General features: G+C 40.7%; 2 protein-coding genes across 4 annotated transcripts in view; both read right to left on the bottom strand.

Annotated features, from left to right (window-relative positions):
• POLN (DNA polymerase nu) overlaps positions 1 to 683 on the bottom strand; it is a 94246-nt gene extending 93563 nt beyond the window's left edge. Inside the window, exon 1 of the mRNA XM_064653413.1 lies at positions 572 to 683. The gene's annotated coding sequence lies outside the window, so the exon portion shown is untranslated. The remainder of the gene's footprint in view (positions 1 to 571) is intronic.
• Positions 175 to 13869, bottom strand: HAUS3 (HAUS augmin like complex subunit 3). Of its 3 annotated transcripts, XM_064653416.1 has the most exons (6): positions 13601 to 13869; positions 12394 to 12444; positions 10947 to 11971; positions 5983 to 6419; positions 4130 to 4358; positions 175 to 2833 (listed from the first exon to the last, which is right to left on the bottom strand). In XM_064653416.1, the coding sequence occupies exons 3-6, from the start codon at positions 11847 to 11849 to the stop codon at positions 2567 to 2569; spliced, it is 1836 nt and encodes a 611-aa protein (XP_064509486.1). In that variant the 5' UTR covers positions 11850 to 11971; positions 12394 to 12444; positions 13601 to 13869; the 3' UTR covers positions 175 to 2566. The 3 variants fall into 3 exon arrangements, with proteins under 3 accessions (XP_064509486.1, XP_064509485.1, XP_064509487.1); XM_064653415.1 differs by lacking the exon at positions 12394 to 12444; XM_064653417.1 differs by lacking the exon at positions 12394 to 12444 and having other exon boundaries at positions 10947 to 11916.
• Between the last annotated feature and the right edge of the window lie 5253 nt (positions 13870 to 19122).

Raw genomic sequence — 19122 nt, 5'->3', positions numbered from 1 at the left:
CAGAACACACAAATTATTAATTAATCACAGCCACAAATAATCCTCACCTATATTCTGTTGAAAACGTAGTGAACGTGTTCAGCCGTTCATTCTCAATAGAAAATTACATTTCCTCCCAGACATGTCTGTTAGCAACATATTGTAAATAAAAATGTAATAATTTTTAAAGACTGGTATCTTTGAAACAGTGTTTTAATACATTAATAAAAAAATCAGCACTCTTAAGTACAGCTAATTTGTACCAGAAAAAAAAAATCTAGCAAATAAATCAAGAATTTGATGTATGTCTGAGATGCTTTTCCCCCTCAATATCTTTAAACCAGTCTAGCACATGCATACACTTACTTTATTGGTTCTTGGATTTTATTAGGAAAAAAACAACCAACTGTCAAGTAACTGCCAAAATTGAGCCAACACAAGATGAAAGAAACACACATTACTAGCATGGTATACAACCATTAATTATGTGCTGTTTCAGAAAATACTTATCATAAAAGACCTCTGTTTCCTAAATTTTGTATAATTGAGGCACTCAAGTACTGTTATATACAAGTAACTTTAAAATACTTACTACAGTTTGTCAGTTTAAGAAACTGGTCAGCAACATCTACAGTCTCTACAAGCTTTGACCACCACTGTTGTCCTAAACTTTATCCTTTTCTGAAAAGGAGTAGCTTTTCCAGTTGACCTGGCCATATTCTATATTACATACAAAACACTTGGAAAATTCTTAGATACAACACACATTGGAGAATCACAAATAATGGTGTCCATACTGATGCCTTGTTATTTTACAGTTAGACTAGAAGAATGCATAAAGCTTAACAAAAACACAGAAGAAATATCCAACATCTTAAAAACACTTAAAGGATCCAAGCTGTCCAAGTCAGTCACTCCACCAAAAACTGCTGTTTATTAAATTATTCCTATACAAGGTAGCAAGTGGAGTCCTGCTACTCTGGTCTTCTCACTAAATCCAGATCAGGAGTAGACTGTCAAGTTTAACCATCATGCAAACAATAGTTCCTTTGCTTGCATGGAAATATTTTTCTTAGCTCAAGACCACAGGCAGATTGCAGCTTTGAATACTTACAAGTGCAAACATTTGTATCTCGATTCAAAGAGGAACATCCATCCTGCTGCATTAGAACTGGCTGTATCTATCTAGCTCAAATCAGTAAGTGTGTGAAGGAAAGTGAGAGAGAGGCAGAATGGCTTTCTTTTCTCTGATGTTCCAGGAGTCAGAAATATAATCTTTCCCCACACACAGCTCCTCCTAACTTTCATAATTAAGAGCAACACTTCTTCCCTACACGAGGTTAAAGTGCTCCCTGACTTCTCAGGGTGGGAAGCAGCAATCACAGCCTCAGGGGCACATCAAAATGAGAACCCAGCAGACTAAATATAAACAAGACACTATGCCTGAGAACAGGCCTAAAACCAACACACAGATTCACCATAAATATTGACCACACTGAACTGAATTTATAGAGTTTGGCATTTCATAATAAATACAAAGTACAGAGTTTAGCAGCATGAAATCCAGACATAAAGACACTCAACCAGTAAGCTAAAAAAAATTAAACAACTCAAAATAAGTTATGCTCACATAAAAGTTAAAAGTCTGCCATCAAAACAGTTTAAAGACTACTGTTACTGAAGTTAAAGCTGATATACTAACCTTCATCAATATGTACAATGCTTGAAAGCAAGCACAGCTAATCCCATCAAAATATAAAAGACTCCAAGTTATCATACTATAAAATCCTATTTAGTTCCATTGGTATATAAGGAAGCTATACAAAAATTTGATAAACAGGCTAACAATGCACATGAAAGCAGCAGTATGAAAGTATCAGCACTCTGAATTGAAATGCCTATCATTATAAATTACAGAGCAAACTCAGATGTCCAAAAGACAAATTTAAAATTATTCTTCTTTGACAAGCCCAGTATAAGTATGGACTGGTTTCAATGGAGAAGACAGGCCATAAGTTAAATTAAGAGATGTTGGAATGGTCTTAAAACAGATGGTCTTGGTATTTAAAACAGATTCTGGTACATATTCCAACACATTTTTAAGACAATCGAATCTTCTTAGGAGAACTGTAAGGGAAACAATCATGGAATATCTGCCTTGGAGAACTCTCCTCTTCACTATGAGCACATTACACTCATGTTCCAAAATCTGGAATGCCTCCTCCACATTTATTTTGTGGTTCACAATCAAAGGTTCTCAGCATGCAAGAAAACTTAAGGGTATGAAATGTTCCTTTTGGTGCTACGCTGTGTGCAGCAGAAATGAACCTACAGGCCAGGAGAAGGGCAGCCTGAACATAATTCTTTCAATTAAACAATGCATTACTTTGTATCCAAGAGCTTTGACAAAACTGAGATTGAACTTAGCAGGCAGATGCCAAAGCCTGCAAAGCAGCACCCAATCCAATGGTAACAAACACACTGCAGTGACAGGTGAGTGTCAGCCTGGAGGAGCTAATGTTTATTATTCCACAAACTTGTAGACAGTTTACACTAACTTTTTCCTTTCTTAGGAGTACATTGAAGTTTAGACATTAGGAACTCCACTGGCTGTGAAATTCTCATCTTCCAGATCACTGGCTTTAGACTGAGACTGCTGCTCAAGTTTCTCTACCATCTCTTTCAAGTGATCTTCATCTTTGAAAAAATACACATACAACTCTCTTTCCATCTGTTGCAGCTTATTGGACTCTAGAATGCTTCTCTTCAACTTCACATCAGCACCCAGATCCTCAAGGAGTTGCTTTAGTTTATTTACATTAAATTCCAGTTGATGAAACAGCTCAGTAAGTTCCTAACAAAAAATACAAGACAAAAAATCAGTACTTTTATACTACTAATACATTAGCTGAACTAGAAATAAAAAAGTTTTTTTTTTGCTTTGGGAAGCCACTTTTATTTGTAATTGAAAAGTAATCACGAAAAAATAGAAACAAAGGTGGTAAGGGATTCCATTCAATTTTTGAGCTTCATGTAACAGAACTCACATCAGGTTATGAAGATGCAATTTCATTTACTTGTCGACCAGATGAGTTAAAACCATAAAACCTGACCTAGACAGATGAGTGAATGATGTTTTCAATCAATTAAAAGTCTTCATTGCTAGTCAAATCTTAAAAGGGAAAAAGAGACCACAACAAAAAAGCCAAATCAATTTTAAAATTAAATCATTAATTACCAGCTACAATTTTCCCAACTGGCATTCTTATGATAGTTCAGTATAAGCAGACTAGTCACCTACTTACACTTTATTTCCTTATTAAAAGAATTACTTTCCTTGAGAAACAGTAGCAGTAGAAGGAGATGTCACTATCTTCTAAGAGGTAATTTGAGTCAATAGACAGGCATTTGATTTAATAATGTATAGTCCCTACATATGTACTGTTCCAATTACAGTTTCATTTTTTAATAAAAACTGTTCTATATGTTGTGAATTCACTTGACAGATGAAAGTTAAATTTATTTTTATGTAATTAACCAAGGAAGTATTACATAAGAGGAGATTTCCCTCAGTGCATTTTTGAAGTATCTACAATGATTTAAAAACCATAACAAGTAGCATTTAACAAACCCTATTCCCATTTAAAAGATGTTCTAAACCCAACGCCTGAGAGCTGTGTAGCAGGATTGTCCTACTACAACTGTCCTTCAAAATTCTGTTATTCTTATTTTGTCCAAATGAGTCAGGCTTTTTAAGGGGCCAAACCATACTACTGGGGTGTTACAGGTAACAGGGGAGAAAAAAGCCTATCCGAAATAAAGAGAAATTTAAATGGGTTTTCCAGTGACACCCTATCCAGACAATGTACTTCCCACACCACAAACTGACAGGACTGCACATGCCTTTGAAAGAAATTAAGTTAGATGCAACAATTTGCTCAGACACAAAAAATTATTACCTGCCAGCATTTACAAAAATCCAACATTTGCCAAGAACAAGTAAATAGAGAGTCCATCATCATTATGCTAATAAATTTGTTGCTGACAAGTGGGGACAGTTTGTGTCTACAGCCTTCACACCACATTTCTGTCAGTAAAAGAACATGACACACATTAATGTAATAATTCTAATAACTCAGTAAGGGCTTACCGGACTACGGAGCTGGAGCTCATTTCCTCCACAGTACAGAGAATCACGAAGGGCATCTACATTTCTTTCTAGGTTGGACAAGAGGAGAGACTGCTCTTGAGAAGACGCTGCTATCTGCTCTTGTACCATAGCACAGTCTTGCTTTAACTTCTCAGCCATCCGCTCCAGGTTTTTGTATGTTTTAAATAACTCTTGTTTTTTATTTCCTCCTTCCAGGAGCTCATATAGCCTGTAACAAGTGAAGTAAGACACACAAGCATTTCTAAGTTTCCTAAGCACTCTACCATCATTAGTCAAGAGAAGATGTCCAGGCTTAGAATTCAGAGGACTAGTAAAAGGCAGTATTGCTCAGGGCTCTCTCACTACACTGCTGTATCTCCCACTGATTTCATGATTCTATCTATATAGAGCTAGTGATTAACAGGAATCCAAAATATTGCAATATTAAATTAGCAGCAATGAAATGTCAAAGCAACAGTTAGTAAGTACAAAATGAATGCAAATAGAAGTTGAGTGTGCTTTTGCCAACTATTTCCCGACACTCCAAGAACTGCAAAATAAGATTTTTTTTTTTTGAAGTGCTGAAAAAAAGCTGACTTCAGTGGCTAATAAAAATAAGAGCAATCTTTGTAACATTTTCAAGCTTACTGGAGTATTTCCTGTTTCCTATGAAGAGAAATTCTCCAGCTAGTTACAAGTCTTGCAAAAGACAGTGTTACATGCTATACCAAACTATGCTCTTACACTGCATCAGGAATAGGCCAATATGATCACAGATAACTTTGCTCAAGTGTTACTACCACCTCTGCATAATAAAATCTTCAGGAGCTGAGCCCTAATATAAAATCAGACTGGCTTTAGTAAGAGGAGATATATTTCAAAAGTAAGTGAGTTTCTTTTGAGTGTCTTCTGCTTAAAAACCCTTTAAAGTTTTTAACTCTTTCAACCTCCCTTCCCTTTTCAAAAAAAAAAAAAAAAAAAAAAAGTGGAAAAAGTAGCCAGACAATACTCAGTGACTTGGAGACTTTATAATAAACCCGAACAAAACTGTTACAAGTTGACAATGCAAACGCACAATGGGAGCAAAATTAATGCTGCCTCATTAGTGCAGTTATTCACTATGTCAAACCATACTCTGCTATCACTTAGCAATTATTAAAAAAACCCAACACCTGAAGCTCCATTCTAAAGGAGGGAAAGTCTGACACACCTGTAATTATACAATACACCTCATCAAAAGGTCTAGTCTTGACAGAACAGCAGCCCAGCATACATCTCTGACTGTATCACCTGAGCTACAGGGAGACTTAACTACTTAGACAGTGAAAAACCAGACTCCTGCATGGGTGACAGGACACTCAAACCAGGCGAAAATCAAGCAGTAAAAATGAGCTGAACACATTTCATGGACTGAAGGAGTCATTCCTCTCTCCTACCGCACACGGGTTTTTGCTGACTCAGCTGATGAGGCCACACATCAAACTGAGAAATTACTGTTATTAATGTCTATCCTTCCAGAGTAGCTTTCAGGAGGTCCTAGATCCCCATATAAGACAGGTTTGGCTTTGAACATCCATTATTTTCTGGATATTGCTTAGGAATAATTCAACACTATTAAAAAGACTGATAATTGAAAAGGTTTTCCTCAGGCAAATGTGCAAAGAATTTCAAAGGACAGGGAAGAAGCAGGTTTCATATCTTGAAGACTTCGGTTCTTGAGAATTCAAAATTCTAATTAGCTACAGCAAGTACCTAAGAACTTCACCACAGGAAAGGCTTAGTTTGCCTAAGCCGCCTTCTCCCCGATATTATTTCAAAGCAAGTCCAAGTTCAATAGTGGCCATAACACTCACCTGCAAGAGAAACCATCCTCGGGACTAATAGTGTTTTTTGGCTTTGCAGGTTGAATTCGCTCAGTTATCACCTGTAGTCTCTGCTGCAACTCATCAGTGCTCTTCTTCAGAGATTCTACCAAATTCTCAAGCTGACAGCTGATCTCCTGGTGTTTCTTCATCTCCATTTTACAGCCCAGCTCAATAAGTTCAAACGATGTTTTCTGTCTCATCAAGTGCCTGCATATTTCATCTTGTCTTGCAGCGCAACAATCCTGCTGAGCAATCTGATGATCCAAGTGTGCTTTCAGCACTGGCACAGTCAAAAGTTGTGCTTTCTCTTTCAGAAGGGGAAGCAGCTCTTCGTTATTTATCTGAGCCATATCTCGTTTAATTGTTGAAATTTCATCACTTAAACTAGATATTTTGGCATCAAGGTTTTCTTGTTGTCCAATATCCTGCATAAAACAAAATATACGTCATTTTCTTCACAGTTACCTCCAGCCACTTTCCAAACATTCCTTCAGTTCACACAAGGTTCATGTGCTTATGTTACATCTACCTACAAAATTAAATGAAAATTCCACAAGTAGTTTAAGAGAACTTTACAACATAAGGCAAATACAGATGTACAAAGTAGATATCAAATAAACGTATTTCAGTAAAAAGTAATTTCATTCAATTGCAGGGTCAGGAAACAGTTTATTGTACTAAAAACAGAAGAGCTCCATTTTACCCAGCACCCAGATTTCAAACATGTCTAACTGAAATCTCACATGCAAACATAATTATTTATATTCACTGGATGATCAACACTGCTGGCAGAATCAATCTTTTTCAAATTACTCTAATCAATCAAGTCCTATATACTAGTCACCCATAAATGAAAATATACAAACTGACATGATGTCTCAAGTAATTCCATGAGTGGCACAAAAGAATACCTTTCCTTTCATTATGATTTCTTCACAAACTCCAGTAGCCATATCTGCCTGTCACTCACTTGTTGAGAGATTTCTGAGGCTTCAACTATCAGATTCATTTATTTGGTACAAATACTTGAGTTTCAAAAGAGTCAGTAAACTAAAACTTTCTAAGCTTATGCTACACAATATAAACAGGAACACATTTACCACATTGGCTTCTCAATACCCTAAAATTGTAACCAAAGCTAAGATTTCATTTATTGTAAAAACAACAGAAAGCCAGTTCTAATTCAAAAATTCAAAGCCAAACTAAACTAGAAAGGTAGTACTAAGTTCTAGGGTTTTTAAGGTAGTAACTCTGGAGAGGAGATTTAAAGGTACTGGGCCAAAGTGAAGAATTTCTAATGACAGAAAGTAATTTCACAAGATGAGTTTTGTGAGCAAGACTAAAACTTCATAGAAGCATAATTTCACTAAATAAAAATAGTTGAAATAACAATAGCTCAGCAATTCCCTTCACTAGATCCAGTTGAACATGGCTGTCTGTTTAAAACTCCACTACCTTGTACCACTTTTTGTGGCTTTCTGTGGGAAAACAAGCTGAGTCACTCTGCACCTGCATTTGGTTAATTGGCATCAAAAGAGAGGACCGACCTTGGCTAAGTGTTTTGACAGAGAGAATGTTGTGCTTCTGAGTGGAAAACCACTCCACATGATAGCGTGTTCTTCTCTCATGGCTGAACACAGCCACTATATGCTGCGAGTGTGTGTGATCAAAACACTGGTTTAGGACAATCCTGGGAATTCTGGTTAACTAAAAGACAACGCCAGGTGCTGTTTATGGGAGAACATGAATAAAAGGGGAAAGCTGAAAATGGTCAGCAGAGAAATCCCCAAACCGAATTCTGTGTGGAGTGCAGCCTCATCTTTCCAGCGCCCGTATCTGGTGACCCCCATGTGAGACCCGCGTTACTGGACCCTTTTAAGCGCCCACAACTCAATGGGGTTGGTAAGTGCCAGCATCCATCTTGTTAGAATGGGACAGCAGAGCCTGCGGGACAGGAATCTGTGGAGTTGTGTAGTAATAATGGGGCAGGGAATTCCCCAAGAACACAGACTTTATCTAACAACAGGTCTTGAATGCAGCAGGACATGAGGTTATGGATGAGCAATTGGAACATTTACTTCTATGCGTGCTTTGCAACCGCTGAGAGTAACAGAGCCTGATATAGGGACAAAGGAAACGATGGCAATATTTTAATTTAAATTTGGATATCTTGAAAATACACTCTTTTAGACTTGTTGGACGACTTCTTTGGGGAGAAGGAAGATATACCACCTGCCGTTTCTATCTGTACTGCTGATCAGCCTATTCCCTGCTGACAGGGGGTTTAAGACCTCTGGTGAGGGGTCAGTCTCCTACTTTTACTCATGATAATCTCCTGTCTCCTGCCTTTAATCATGCTAATTTACCTCTGGCAGGGGATTTGACCCCCAAAAATCAGTGCCCGGTCACTCCCCCCCACCTCACTGTGCACCACCACAGCAGCCTCCCCTCTCTCTCGAAGCTCCACAGCTGCCAACATGTCAGAGCTGAACTTCAACCATGAAACCAAAAGAACATAAAAAAAAAATAAAAAGGGAGCTTAAATGCATGAATCATCTGAAGAATGGACACACAGCATTGGAACCATTGAATGTATTTGATAATTTGAGTGCCTGTAACTTTGTTCTCGGTCACTTTAAAAAAGGGAAGTTATTTATACAGTGTGTTTTGTGCTTTAAACCAAAAAACACCTAGGCCTAGGTACATGTGTACAATTAGATGCCCTCGCACATGTTGCAGTCGAGATTTAAAGAAAAAAGTTAAGAATAATACTAAAATTGATGAAAAGAAATGTTAAAACTTCAGATTGATTGACTGATTTATGCCTGTGCCAGGGACCTGAGGTGTGTCTGAGATGCTGCCATAGTTGGTCTGTGGTTGTGCTTGTCAATGTGGCATGGGAAAATACTGTATAGTTTCACTATTGGGAATACTGAACCTTGGAAAGAGAAACAATAGATTAGGTTAACTGGTGGGAACTTGAGTTTGGTACGGAGTTGGTACCATAAGCCATTGTGGTCTCGGGTCGCACTTTGGCCACACATGAGCCAAAGTCACAACTGGAAAATTCCACTCCTGCGAGGGGGATATAAGAGGTGGTTCTGGGTTGGACAGGGGGTGCACCCTGCTTTGATCCCGGGGACACCCTGAAAGGTGCATGGCCTGCCTGCCCCTCCCACCAAGTACCATGTCCATCTTCTCCTCCTGCTCAGCAGCTGCTCAGAAATTCAGGGGTTAGTGTGTATGGAATGCTATCACAAGTAATAGGATAAATTTGCTTTGCTTACACCCTTCGTGTCTCAGTGTTTGTGATTTTGGGAATCCTCAGGAACCTAGAACAGTGCCAGATCATTTGTTGTCTTAAAATATGTACGTGGAGATTGTTTTGATATGTGTTTAAATCTTCCTTGAAAATACAACTGATAGAAAACAACGTAACAAAGAAAAAAAAAGAGAAAAAGAAAAAAGAAAGAAAAAAGAAAAAAAAAGAGAAAAAAGAAAGAAAAAAGAGAAAGTCAAAAAAGAAAGAAAAGAAAGAAAAAAAAAGGAAAGAAAGAAAAAAAGCCCAACCAAAACAAACAAACAACAAAAAAAACCTTAACTATAATCTTATCACCTGTGCCTATCCCAGGTGCAAGAAATGTGTACTCTGTATTAAAAACCATACTTTTAAAACAAAAAAGGGGGAATGTGACACCCCAAGTAGACAAAGCTGTATTTACCCTTAACTTTTTTAATTTAGATCAATAGGTATTGTACAAAAACTCACGAAGATGCCCTGTGGCAAGGTCCTATTGAGTTGCTGGCATGGGGAAGGAGCACGCCTGTGCTTTGTCTCCCTCAGGACCCCGCTGACTTCCAGCACGTTTGATGAAACCTTATCATGAGCAGAACAGACCCGACATGCAATCCAATTCCACAGACACAGACACTGTCCCTCAGAGAATTCTGGAAGGAGACCAGTGAACGCTGAGCGGCACAAGGCCTGCCTGGATGTCACATGGAAGAAAATATTCTAGGGATAATTCATTGCGTCTGCTAACTCTTACTAATTGGCATAATGACTCAGTCATGAGTCTCACTCACATGCCTTCTTGGCCGCACCTGATGTTGTGATTAGTGTGACTAACAATACCTTTAACATTCCCGTAGGTAATCCCTACTATTTTAATTGTATTACAAATCAGAATGTATCTACTCTCAATTTATCAGTAATAATTTCCATGTGCAGAAGAGCCAAACCGTGGTTCCCAGTGAACCTAACCAGAAGCTGGGAGGATGATGCAGGATATAGTAAGTTAATGAAACTGTTAACACAATCAAGAAATCATCATTGGATGGCTAATTGCTTTTGTCATCTCTGCAGTAATCATGGCAGCTACTGCTGCATTGGCCCACTCAGTGCAGGCCACGCCTACAGGGGCCAGTGTATTGGGTAATATGTCAGCATCAATAGCAGGGGTTTTAATAATTTGTCTGTTTTTAATGTTTAAAGTCCTCTGGAAGTGCATCGGACAAACCCGAAGACAAAAAGCCCGGGTCCTGGCCCTCTGTGCAGTGAACCTTGTGGGTCCAAAGAAAACAGGGGGAGATGTGGGAACAAGCTGACTCACTCTACACCTGCATTTGGTTAATTGGCACCAAAAGAGAGGACCGACCTTGGCTAAGTGTTTTGACAGAGAGAATGTTGTGCTTCTGAGTGGAAAACCACTCCACATGATAGCGTGTTTTTCTCTCATGGCTGAACACAGCCACTATATGCTGCGAGTGTGTGCGATCAAAACACTGGTTTAGGACAATCCTGGGAATTCTGGTTAACTAAAAGACAACGCCAGGTGCTGTTTATGGGAGAACATGAATAAAAGGGGAAAGCTGAAAATGGTCAGCAGAGAAATCCCAAAACCGAATTCTGTGTGGAGTGCAGCCTCATCTTTTCAGTGCCCATAGCTTACCTTGTCCAAGGACTGCAGCATGCTCTCTGCACATTTGATAGCTGATTTCATGCCCTCCTCTTCAGCCTGCAGCTGAATTAGCTGATGCTGAGCACAAATATATGCTGTATGGAGCCTGGCTACCTCTTGAGTCTCTTCAGAAGTTTCATCAGTCCCCTCACAAGTGACTGGCTCGCTTAAATCTTCAAGCTGAAAGCTGCCTTCATGTGAATTTTCAACACATTCAGACATACCTTGATTTAAATGGTTTTTTATGTGCGAGATAAGTGCTGCAGTGCTTTGTTCTTCCAGAGAAAAATACTTGTCCAAAGAAAGTTGGGAAAAAAACACTGGATGTTCTGAATCTGAATCAGTGAAGAAAGAGGCAAATTTCTGTGCTGCATCCGCAAGAGACTGCAGTTCACTGTCGAGCTTCTTATTTGCTACAATAAACACTTCCAGAGCTTCTTTCAAATCTTTTTGTGCTTCTTCCTCTTTGCTTTGCAGCGTTTGTAACGAATGGCTGTTTGCAGTGACCATCAGTTGAAGCTTATTATGCCGATGAATTTGAAGTTTTTTTAAGTTTTGAAGAGTTTGAAGCTCATCCTCTAATAACTTCAGTTCCTCCTCTTCCTCCTCCTTCTCTTGGCTACTGTTCTTCAAATCCATCGGCTTCAAAGTTTTAAGGGCTTCATCCAGTGCATGTCCTTCCAAGATGGGCTTACCACACTCGACAAGATTATCAAAATCTTGCAGTTCTTTTTCAGATACATGATGCTCATTTATGTTTCCACAAAACCACTCCAGAAACGATCTCTCTTCCGAAGACTCGAACATCCAGTCAAAATCTTCTCCATCAAGCTCATCGGCTTTTGGATATCCAATTTTCTTAAGAGTTTCCACAAAATCCTTTCCACAGCTCATGATTAAAATATTTTTTGTAAGCAGAAAAGATCCAAATGCATGAAAAAAATCCGGGGAATTATTCCAGCTGTAATTTTTTTGCCATTTAAAATGAATATTCAGTATTTTAATAAAAAAAGAGTCTGCATAGGAAAAAGAAAGTGTCAGATCACACCAAAAAAATCGAATGATGTTTTGGATTAGAGTGGCTATTCAAAGATTAGAAACCAATTTTTATTTCAAGGATATATTTTGTTAATCAAATCAGGACACATTTTTACATCAGTTATATCTCTGATCTTTGCAAGTATTTACATTTTTCCTTAATTCACATAAATTATTAAAATAGAATAGCATCATCAAAAGCAACAGGTGTAAATACTGTGCAATTCATTGGCCTGCAAAAGTGATTTACTTGTAGTTTTCTTCACATTCATTTAAAAAAACACCCACAATCATTTTAATGCTTCCAAAATTAGTGGGGTTTTCAGTTTGTTCTAAAAACAAAACCACAGTGCTATTACACTGCATTTCGAGATCTAGGTTATAAAGGGTTATTTTTTACCTCAGTAGCCAGCAGAATCTTGTCTTCTAAACCTTCATTTAAAAGATTCCTCTGAAAATGGAACAAGAAATACTTTAACATATAAATATCTCAACATAATACTGCAGGCTTTTTGACCAATTATAACAAATTAAAATTAAGATCAGTGTAAATACTCTTGTGAAAATAGTCACAACTTAAAAGTTACAGGGAAAAGAAGTTTGCTGCTTTGCTGTTTCCCAGCAAACAAATCATCAGCTCTGGGATCCTAAAGTGTGTGCAACAGACAGCAATGGATAAATTATCAAAAAAATCAAGAGGCCTTGTCTGCAATAGTCTGGTAATATTAAGACTTTTTTTTAGTTTGATATTATTTAATACTTTGTTTCTAAAACACCACAAAACCCCACTTTGCCAGCCAGCCTGGAGGGCTGAACCAAGTAAAGGCGTCCCTCTAAAATTCCATGCATCTGACTTAACTCAGAGTTACAGATTACATATGAAACAAAATGTTATGTGAGTTTCATGTCACAGGGTAGCCTTCCAACTCTCCTCTGCCCTCAGTGCTAAACAGGGCATAAATAAATATGGGTGCCAAGAGGATGGCGCCAGATTCTTTTCAGTGGCGTCCAGAGGAAGGGCAAGGGTTAATAGCCATAAACTAAAATACAGCAAGCATAACCTCAGCATGAGGTAGAACTTTACGCTGAGGGTGTCAGAGCACTGGAACAGGATGCCAAGGGAGGGTGTGGAGTCTCCCTCTCTGGAGACATTTCAAACCCACTGGGACGCGTTCCGGTGTCACCTGCTCCAGGTGACTCTGTCTTGGAAGGGGACTCGGACTGGAGACCTGAGGCCCCTTCCAACCTTAACTGTTCTGTGGTTCTGTGCGACAAAGGGCCCACACAGCTTTATGCACGGGCACGCCGGGCCACCACGGCCCTGGCGCTGCCATTCAACACCGCAAACAATAACCCCGGAGCCCCGAGGAAGCAGCCGCCAACCCCGTCCCAACACGGGGCCGCCCAAAGGCCGCACGACCGGGGCCCTCAGGGGCCACGTCCCGCCCCCGGGGCCGTCGGTGCCTCCAGCCCCGCGGGTACCCCGGCCAGGAGCCCGCCCGGAGAGGGACGAGGCGCGACGAGGGGACGGAGGAAGGCGGCGGTGGCGGCTGATCCGGCCCCGCTGGGAGCGAGCCCCGATCCCACAGTACCCGCTCCGTACTCACCGCAGCGTCTGCTCGGCCCCAGCGGCGGCTCCAGGGGAGGGGAGCGGGGCGGGAAATGGCGGGAAAACTGAGGGGAGGCGCAGGGAAGGCAGCGGGAAGGCTGAGGGGAGGCCTGAAGGAAAGCGGCGGGAAGGCTGAGGGGAGGCCTGAAGGAACGGTGAGGGATTGCTGAGGGAAGGTTGTGGGAAGGCTCAGGGAAAGCTGAGGGCAGGCTCAGGGCGCGCCCGCAGCTCGAACCGCCCGCCACGCGCCGCCTCCGTCCCCGCGGGGGCGCACGCGCACGCGCTCTAGCGCCAGGCCCGCTGGTGACGTCAGGGGCTGTCCCTCCCCTCAGGGCGGCTGCGGGGCAGCGGTTGTGTCCCCTGAGCCGCCCTGAGTTGTGTCCCCTCAGCATCAGTGCCTCGCTCCCGTCGGCTGTGTCTCCTCAGCCCCGGCCCCTCAGCTCCCCCCGGCTCTTGCCCCCTGTTTTCCCCTTCGCAGCACGCGGGAACTGGAGGACGGGGCAGACCTGAGTGCAACTGATGTCGCTCAGCGCTTTGACCGCTGGGCCCACCAGCTTCCCCGTGCCTGTACCCAAACACGACGCTTCTGCCACCCGTGCCCACTGTTGCTGTGTCGGTGATTTTCACCCCTGATGAAAATCCATGGCCTTTATGTACATGGATTTGTCTGATGTCGTCTTCAACATGCTGGTATCCCCCCAAAACTTCACAAGGCAACATCCCAGAACCTGCTGCTTGGAAAGGCACTTCCTATATTGTTTTTTAGCCCTTTCCAAAACCTGTCAGATGATTCCTGGCACTAGCATTGATTTTGTCAATGCCACCTCTGCATCTACCTTACCCATGATATTCATGGCAACTTAGAAACCATCAGTACATTGCTCTTCAGCTTTGTCCTCTCCAGTTTGGACAATTCCAAAATTTGGCCTCTATTTTAAAGGCAGTGCTCCATTCCTCCCATTATTCCAGATGTCCCCTGAACCTTTTACAGCATCACTGTGCCTTGCTGGAGGTGCAGAGATGAGACTGCACAGAGTCCTCAAGGTGTGGGTGTACCAAGGTTTTCTACAAAATCTTCATTTCCAGTGCCCTTCCTTACAATGCACCCTGTTTTCTTGGCTTTTTGGCTGCTGTGGCCCACGGAGTCACCAGAAAGCTCTTGGCATAGATTGTGGGACCTCTTCTGCATTGCAAGGGCTAGTTCTCAGTAAACCACCATGTAAACTTGTCATTAACAGTTTGAGCATCCCTTATCAGCCACTCCTTGAGTTTAGACGTCTTTGCTTCCTGTTAACATTTTGTGTGCCACGTTTTTCTGGGCTGCCCTATTTGCCCTGCAATAGACTCCTTAAATTTCTCATTGAGTCATGCAAGGGGAGGTTTGTGCCACGTTTCTCTATTTGTGTTAGATATTATACCTGGGCTTCTAGAACTGTATTTTTTAAGCCTTCTGGGCGTTTGTAGGCTTCTTCATTTCAAACTGTGCATTTAGGGGGTTTTGGCATTTTCCCCACTTTTGCATAGGTCATTTTGGTCATTTTCTTAAAACTGAGTATCTGTTTGCTTTATTTGTCTTGATCTCTTCTTAGTGTTAAATTTAATTATATTGTGGTTGCTACTATTTAGCAGCTAATAGGTCTTGAATGAGATCCTCTGCATTGCTGAAGACTAAATTCAGAATGACTTTTCCTTGTGGTTCGTAGGGTCAGTTATTCTAGAAATCTATTGCATCCAGAACTGTTCTCTCTACATTTCACCCTGATAAGCGTTGACCCAGTCCATATGAGGGTAGCTGAGCCCTCCCACTGCTTGTCCTAAATGTTCAGCTTCTCTAATCTCAATGCAATTGTCGCAATGAATCAACGCAGGGCAATGAGCAACCTTGCAGCTCAGCATAGCTAAGACTAACTCGCATGAGGTTTTCCAGATCAAAATCAGCACCTGTATCACTCACAAAGTACAGAATGCTGATTTCTGGTATAATGTGGTCTGTGCAAGACACTTCTAGATTAAACCCTGACCTGGCAGTGAGTTCTCCTGGGTAAAAGGAGCTGTAATGCTGAATTTCTTCCCATCAGAGTACAGCCTGATATGCAGCTGCAAGTTAGGCTGGCTGAAGTTTTCAAATCGTCTTGCAGCTGGGAGTGCATTGTGTCTTTCCGACGGTAAAGGAACAAAAGCATTCACCAGCTTATTTCATAAGACTGTGCTGTTTCAGTTCAGTCAGTTACTTGCAGTAAAATCAACTTCTCCTACAGCAGTGTTTTGCAGGGTTGTGCTTCACAGTATTGTGGTTTGGGTTTTTTTGTTTCATAAATATCAGTGTTTCAGTGTTACTCATGTAAAAAATGCCTGAGTAAAGGCAAATTTTAAATACCTAGAAAACTTCCTAAAATTCTGCTGTCCTGTGAGCAATTCAGCTCTTCCACTGAAGTCCACATCCTAGATGAAAGAAGACACACCTGATAAAAGATTGTCTGTCTTTTTTCTATCAAATTGTCTCTCTGGGTTGCTGCAACTAATGCCTTCAGTTCCCTGCGTGACTGGTTCCTCTCCCTCTTTCCAGACTCACATGGCTACAATGTCCCACTTCCCAAAACCTATGTCCCTGTCTGTGTAGCTGGGCAAGCAGCACTATATGCTCATTCTGTAGCCGGTTTGGAGCTACATCCGTGCTGGCCAGTGGCCACCTCTTGAAAACAGTGAAGAGCTCAACTGGACCACAATCAATGCAGGAAATAATTTGGTTTTCTTTCTACCCACACAGGGAATTTCTGTGAAAGTTTTCATCATGGATTATTATTGCAGCTTCCCTCCTATCTCTGATTTGTCAAATTTGGTGAAAATTAGCCAGAAGGTTCAGAAGTTATCAAGGAAAGAAGGAGGGGAACAGATGGACGAAAGAGGAGTTGACAGACAGCATGATCTCATAATCCCCGCTGGCATAGGAATTCAGGCTAGAATTGAAATATTTTAGGTCAGAACATTGTGCACATAAAATTCTCATTTTGAAAGAACAAGCCTCTAAAGGGAAACAAATTTTCATTTGTTAGACCATCCATCAGCTTTGAGGGCAGAGATTAAACAACACACTTCCCCTACAAAGATGTCTTCAAAATTTCTTACAGCCCCTCTCCCCACCTGACCTCACCCCATGTACTTCACTGTTTCCTTTTGCAGATCCTTATGAGTCAAGATTGTTTTTCTCTGATTCATTTTTTTTCTTGGTTGTGTTCAGTCAAAACATAATTAAAGGCTTACCTTACCCTTTTTTTCCATAATACGAGCAGTCGTTTTGCATCTGTGTCTGAAAGCTGGATGGGCTGCTGAGATAGGATACTGCCTTTACAAGCCATTTAATGGTGAATTCCAGCAGATTAAGACATAAACATTTCTGGAAGGATGTCTGCAAGCTCTGCACTATTCCATCCATATCGTGTTGTGTTTATTCCACTGCAAAATATGACATCACTGTGCCTGATACCTCAGAGAGAAGTTCTTGGTTACCCATCATCCAAGGCTGTAATAAACAGCCACCAAGCAGGTGTCACAGCTGGGCAGTCTAAACCCTCCCACTGGGATACATCTGTCAGATGAAAAACTCTCATAAAAGTGGTTTGCTTGTTACTGCTTTAGGATTTGGTTTTTTGTTTGGGTTTTTGTTTGTTTGTTTGTTTCATGGGGGTTTTATTTGTTTTTTTGTTCCGTGGAAAAAAAACCCTCAGAGGAGACATGGACATAGGTTTTTAGCTGGTGAACTGTAACTGTATAGAAGCTTTTTCATTTTGCATCATACTGCACACCTGCTGGCAGCAGCAGGATGGTAGAGGTCCCTGCTGGAAATTGCTGGAGTAACAATCAGTCTTTGGAAACACCCTGTTTTAAAAGGTAATTCATTCCTTTAAGCAAATATATATTCTGAATTAAGCATGGCTTTTGAAGTGCCATGTGAAGTTTCATTATAACAAAGTCATAAGACAGGAATTTGGCACCAGCTTGCTTTCTCTCCCAAGTGCATGTATCTTCTCTCCAGAGGAACGGTGGATTTCATTCTGAGACCTTGTATTCCCAGAAAAGCAGGTCAAAGTGATTAGTTTTCTTCAGCTTTGTTGGATTCACTGCCATAAATATACAAAAAGCTCCTCCACCTTTGGGCTAACACTCCTATGTATTTAAACATGTAATGCACAAGGGGATTTGTTTTGTTCTAGAAAATGGTTTGTTTACTCGCCTGACCCTATTTTGAATGAGCACCCCAAGCAGGGCTGCTGAGCCAGGCTGTCTGCAAATGGGTTTTGTTCTTAAGAAACTGAACCCGTGTGTGAGAACATGCACTGGGACTCAGCAGGAACCTCGGCAGGGAGTGTGCAGGACCAGATCACTTCCTCCCACTTCCTTGCTCTGCTCCCTCTCTCCCATCAGCCTCCCCACAGCTCAACCCCAGTGGGGCAGCAGAGGCACAGGAGAGCAAGCTTTGCTTATAAACAGATGATAGGACATGACAGATGTCATAAAAGAAGCTGTGCAGGTCATAAACTGTACAGGATTTACAAAAATAGTGTCCCCACATTTGTCATAATTCTGTTACCCCATGCAATTCTTGTGCTGAGAAAAGTGCTGTCACAAAACACAGCACTGCTAAAAGTTTGATAGCTTTTTTCCTGTTAGAGATTAATTTACAGTAAGTTACTAAGGACTGGATTGTATTTTATGCTCATTCTGTGATAGTGTTAATTTCAAAGAAAGCTGTGATAAATTAGTTTACTATGCTTTGTGCAGGAGGACTTTTACTGATTCAGCAGCTTAACCTACTCAAATCAAACATAAACATATCAACAAGCTACTTGCCACTATTTCAACTTAAAACTACTATTTCTGTATTTTTAAGACATTGCCGTATTTAAGTCCAACATGTGTGACAAACACACACAGACCAGTGGATGTCACACACTGCAGCTGAGAGTAATCAATGTAATTCAGAAAAGCATTTCAGCTCTGTCCCTCGTCTAGTCTCTCCTAGTAACAAATTAAATACTCATTTTTGTCTGGCTGCACGTCACTTATGATGTGACTTTCATATTCAACAAAATACACATGCAGAACTTGCAGACTGCCTCTTAATGCTTTTTTTTCTGCCTTGTACAGAGCTGGAATGATTTAAAGTATAATTACTAAGAACAGACACTAATGCATTTCAGCTGGCACTTTGTTTTACAGGTTGGTTTGTCTTCAGAAAGGTAATAGTGGAAATTTATACAGCACCCATGGTTAGAGACAAATAATATTAATAACTATTGGGGTTTCATCAGGCCAGTGTGTGTAAAAGAACTTTTAACAGCACTTCAGCCTCCATTCCATGCCGTTCATTTGAATTGCTAAAACTCAGTGAGCTCCTTATGAAATAGTCATTAAACCAATATGTAAAGATTTACAGCATGTAAAGACTTTCAAAGAGAAGAAACACTATGCACAAAAAAACCAAACGATGACATTTTTAAAAAAAAACTGGATACCACAACA

Source organism: Pseudopipra pipra, chromosome 4, assembly GCF_036250125.1.
Source record: "Pseudopipra pipra isolate bDixPip1 chromosome 4, bDixPip1.hap1, whole genome shotgun sequence".
In the NCBI taxonomy this organism is placed as follows: domain Eukaryota; kingdom Metazoa; phylum Chordata; class Aves; order Passeriformes; family Pipridae; genus Pseudopipra; species Pseudopipra pipra.
This window is presented reverse-complemented; position numbering and strand designations above follow the sequence as displayed.